This window comes from Palaemon carinicauda, chromosome 13 (genome assembly GCF_036898095.1).
Source record: "Palaemon carinicauda isolate YSFRI2023 chromosome 13, ASM3689809v2, whole genome shotgun sequence".
Lineage (NCBI taxonomy): Eukaryota > Metazoa > Arthropoda > Malacostraca > Decapoda > Palaemonidae > Palaemon > Palaemon carinicauda.
Window position 1 is genome coordinate 59,459,111 of NC_090737.1, and position 4,334 is coordinate 59,463,444.

The 4,334-nt window shown below is 39.5% G+C and overlaps 1 protein-coding gene across 1 annotated transcript in view; it reads right to left on the reverse strand.

Annotated features, from left to right (window-relative positions):
* Positions 1-3,002: 3,002 nt before the first annotated feature.
* LOC137651601 (involucrin-like) overlaps positions 3,003-4,334 on the reverse strand; it is an 8,232-nt gene continuing 6,900 nt past the window's right edge. The window contains exon 4 of the mRNA XM_068384828.1: positions 3,003-3,421. Within this exon, the coding sequence (XP_068240929.1) occupies positions 3,003-3,421 (419 nt within the window). The remainder of the gene's footprint in view (positions 3,422-4,334) is intronic.

Consider the following 4,334-nt stretch of genomic DNA (forward strand, 5'->3'; position numbering starts at 1 on the left):
ACTTAATACAATGAGTATTCAGTAATAGAAGGAAGGAAGAGAGGGGGATGGGTAAATTCCGATAGTTGGCTTAGGTTAACTTCATTAAGGAGAGTAAACACACTTCCCAATTTACATAACGTATTGGTAAATATTTTTTTTCTTATTTTCAGATTGGCGTGTGGTTGCGTACGCTGAAGGGTGAGTGTTCCTGTTAATATTTCTTTTTATTTGTTGATATTCAAGATTTATGTAGTATTTATATGTGTATATATACATTCACTAACATACATGTGTGTATGCATGTATATATATATATATATATATATATACACACACACACACACACTTGTGTTAAAAATCATGGTATCCAAACGATGTTCTGCGGAAAAAAATCTTATGCTACATTTGTGTACGTCTCATAATAGGATGTTGGTTTGTAGAGATTTAGAATTTTTTTTAGCAGATTCTTATTTATAAAGTCACAAAGAGTCCTTATCACAGAATAAGGCTGGCCAATTTGGGCCTTAGAATGTTGGCTAGCTTATCGAGATTATGATGTTGGCTAGCTTATTGGGATTAGAATGTTGCCAATTTTTGGGGTTAAAATATTGGCCAACTTTCGTGGTTAAATTTTTGGCCAACTCTTGTGGTTAGTCTTGTTGGTCAGATTGGTACCGGACTTTTTATTGGGTTAAATGTTGGCCAACTTTTGGTGGTTAAATTGTTTACCAACACTGGTTGTAGAATGCTGGCAAACATAGGGAGGGTTCTAATGTTGGCCAACACAGGTGGTAGAATACTGGTCAACATTTGAAGGTTTGTATTTTGGCCAACCTTGGGGGATAACATGTTGGCCAGCCATGGTGTAGAATGCGGGCAGATATTTGTTGGTTCAAATGTTGACTAATTGTGGCTGGTATAATGCTGGCAAATATTTGGAGGTACCTGTTTTTACCAACATTGGTGGTTAATGTGTTGGCCAACTCTGGTGGGAGAATGGTGGCAAATATAAAATTTTGGGGATTCGTATAATGAACACCCTTCTGGGTTAAAATGTTGCCCAACTATGGTGGGTAGAATGTTGAGGTGTTATAATGTTAGGCAAATTTAGGTGTTTAGAATTTTGGTCAAAACATAGTATTGAAATGTTGACCAAATTCGGTGGTATCTATATAACTCGGTTTTTTTTTTTTTACGGGACAATACCATATGTTTATTTTTTCTTGTGTGAACACTTTAAATTTAAAGAATTTTATTATTGAAAAATTGTCCCAATATACGAGTATACAGTAAATGCTGCTGGTAGTCTTGCTTTGAGAATTTATGTACTTTTATATTTAAGTGATTGTGTTTAATACATAATCAATTATTTTATTCATACTTTGCTTTTCTACAATTGCTTTGTTATTTATTCAGTATATACAAGTGCTTTTTTTAGACAGTAGTAATGACGGAATTTACTTAGAGAATAAAGACGTTATTCCAATTGATTTAATTGGTTTTCATCGGTGTTAAGATTGAACGGAACCGAAAACGATAACCATAAAATATGTTTAGTTTGGCTTTTGGAACAATACTTCTTCGTTCTTATCTCTCATTGGTAATTAAGATTCGGGAAACCAATTAAGGATCAGAATACATCCTTTAATGACGTCCACCCTCTTTTCCTCCCTTTCTCAGCTACGTCTTCGTGCCTACAAGGTGTTCTTTCCTCCCTCTCTGAAACCCCTCCCCTCTCCTCTTATCAAGTAACTACGTTGATGTTGACGCTTCGATTTTTTGTGCACTAACAAAAAAAAAATCAAAGCACCTGAGATACTGCAATTGCAACGGTCGTACATTATATTTTTTTGGTTATTGCTTACCAAGTAACGACGTTGATGTTTATGCTTCAACCAGATATTGTTTTTCCTAAAGACATTTAAATGTTAAGGTTAAAAATACTCAGGTTGTTGGCGTCCTGTACCCTTCTAAGTTTCAGAAAATTATTTACGCCTCAGGGGGGCCTTGGAAAAGATTTACTTTCCGAACTAAAGTTAACTGTATTTTTTTTTATCCTAGAAGCTCGGAGAAGAGTTGGGACGTTAGTTAAATACCTGTTTTCCTTACCCTTTTAGGCTGTTTCTCTATTACCTTGGAAGGGATATGTAGTTATATAGTTGATGTTAAGTTTATTCATATACTTGAAAATGAGAGAGAGAGAGAGAGAGAGAGAGAGAGAGAGAGAGAGAGAGAGAGAGAGAGAGAGAGAGAGATTAACAATAATAGTAATAATAATAATAATAATAATAATAATAATAATAATAATAATAATAAAAAAATTTATTACTGTATACCTTTTTTCTTGTTGGGAGGGCATTGCTTTAGGAGGAGTTCCTGGAAGCTTCCCCTCACACTGGGCATTTCCTGGATAGCTTTCCCTCACCCTGGGAAGGTCATGGAAGCTTACCCTCACACTGGGTAGGTCTTGGAAACTACCCCTCGCACTGGAGAGGTCTTCGAAGCTTCTCATCGCTCTGGGGAGGTCCTGGAAGCTTCTCCTCAAAATGGACATGTCCTGGAAGCTTCCCCTCACACTGAGTAGGTCCAAGAAGGTTCTCCTCACACTTCGGATGTCCTGGTAGCTTCCTCTCGCATTGGGGAGCTCTTGGAAGTTTCTGTTCGGTCTGGGGAGCTCGTAGAAGCTTCCCCTCGCTCTGGGGAGGCGGTAGAAGCTTCCCCTCATACTGGGTAGGTCTTGGAAACTACCCCTAGCACTGGAGAGGTCTTGGAAGCTTCTCCTCGCTCTGGGGAGGTCCTGGAAGCTTCTCCTCAAAATGGACATGTCCTGGAAGCTTCCCCTCACACTGAGTAGGTCCAAGAAGGTTCCCCTCACACTACGGATGTCCTGGCAGCTTCCTCTCGCACTGGGGAGCTCTTGGAAGCTTCTGTTCGGTCTGGGGAGCTCGTAGAAGCTTCCCCTCGCTCTGGGGAGGCGGTAGAAGCTTCCCCTCATACTGGGTAGGTCTTGGAAACTACCCCTAGCACTGGAGAGGTCTTGGAAGCTTCTCCTCGCTCTGGGGAGGTCCTGGAAGCTTCTCCTCAAAATGGACATGTCCTGGAAGCTTCCCCTCACACTGAGTAGGTCCAAGAAGGTTCCCCTCACACTTCGGATGTCCTGGCAGCTTCCTCCCGCCCTGGGGAGCTCTTAGAAGCTTCTGTTCGCTTTGGGGAGGTGGTAGAAGCTTTCCCTCGCTCTGGGGAGGTCCTGGAAGCTTCTCCTCAAAATATACATGTCCTGGAAGCTTCCTCTCGCACTGAGTAGGTCCAAGAAGGTTCCCTTCATACTTCGGATGTCCTGGCAGCTTCCTCTCGCACTGGGGAGCTCTTGGAAGCTTCTGTTCGGTCTGGGGAGCTCGTAGAAGCTTCCCCTTGCTCTGGGGAGGTCCTGGAAGCTTCCCTTCGCACATTATATCCACTTAATACAATGAGTATTCAGTAATAGAAGGAAGGAAGAGAGGGGGATGGGTAAATTCCGATAGTTGGCTTAGGTTAACTTCATTAAGGAGAGTAAACACACTTCCCAATTTACATAACGTATTGGTAAATATTTTTTTTCTTATTTTCAGATTGGCGTGTGGTTGCGTACGCTGAAGGGTGAGTGTTCCTGTTAATATTTCTTTTTATTTGTTGATATTCAAGATTTATGTAGTATTTATATGTGTATATATACATTCACTAACATACATGTGTGTATGCATGTATATATATATATATATATATATATATATATATATATATATATATATATATATATATATATATATATATATATATATACACACACACACACACACTTGTGTTAAAAATCATGGTATCCAAACGATGTTCTGCGGAAAAAAATCTTATGCTACATTTGTGTACGTCTCATAATAGGATGTTGGTTTGTAGAGATTTAGAATTTTTTTTAGCAGATTCTTATTTATAAAGTCACAAAGAGTCCTTATCACAGAATAAGGCTGGCCAATTTGGGCCTTAGAATGTTGGCTAGCTTATCGAGATTATGATGTTGGCTAGCTTATTGGGATTAGAATGTTGCCAATTTTTGGGGTTAAAATATTGGCCAACTTTCGTGGTTAAATTTTTGGCCAACTCTTGTGGTTAGTCTTGTTGGTCAGATTGGTACCGGACTTTTTATTGGGTTAAATGTTGGCCAACTTTTGGTGGTTAAATTGTTTACCAACACTGGTTGTAGAATGCTGGCAAACATAGGGAGGGTTCTAATGTTGGCCAACACAGGTGGTAGAATACTGGTCAACATTTGAAGGTTTGTATTTTGGCCAACCTTGGGGGATAACATGTTGGCCAGCCAT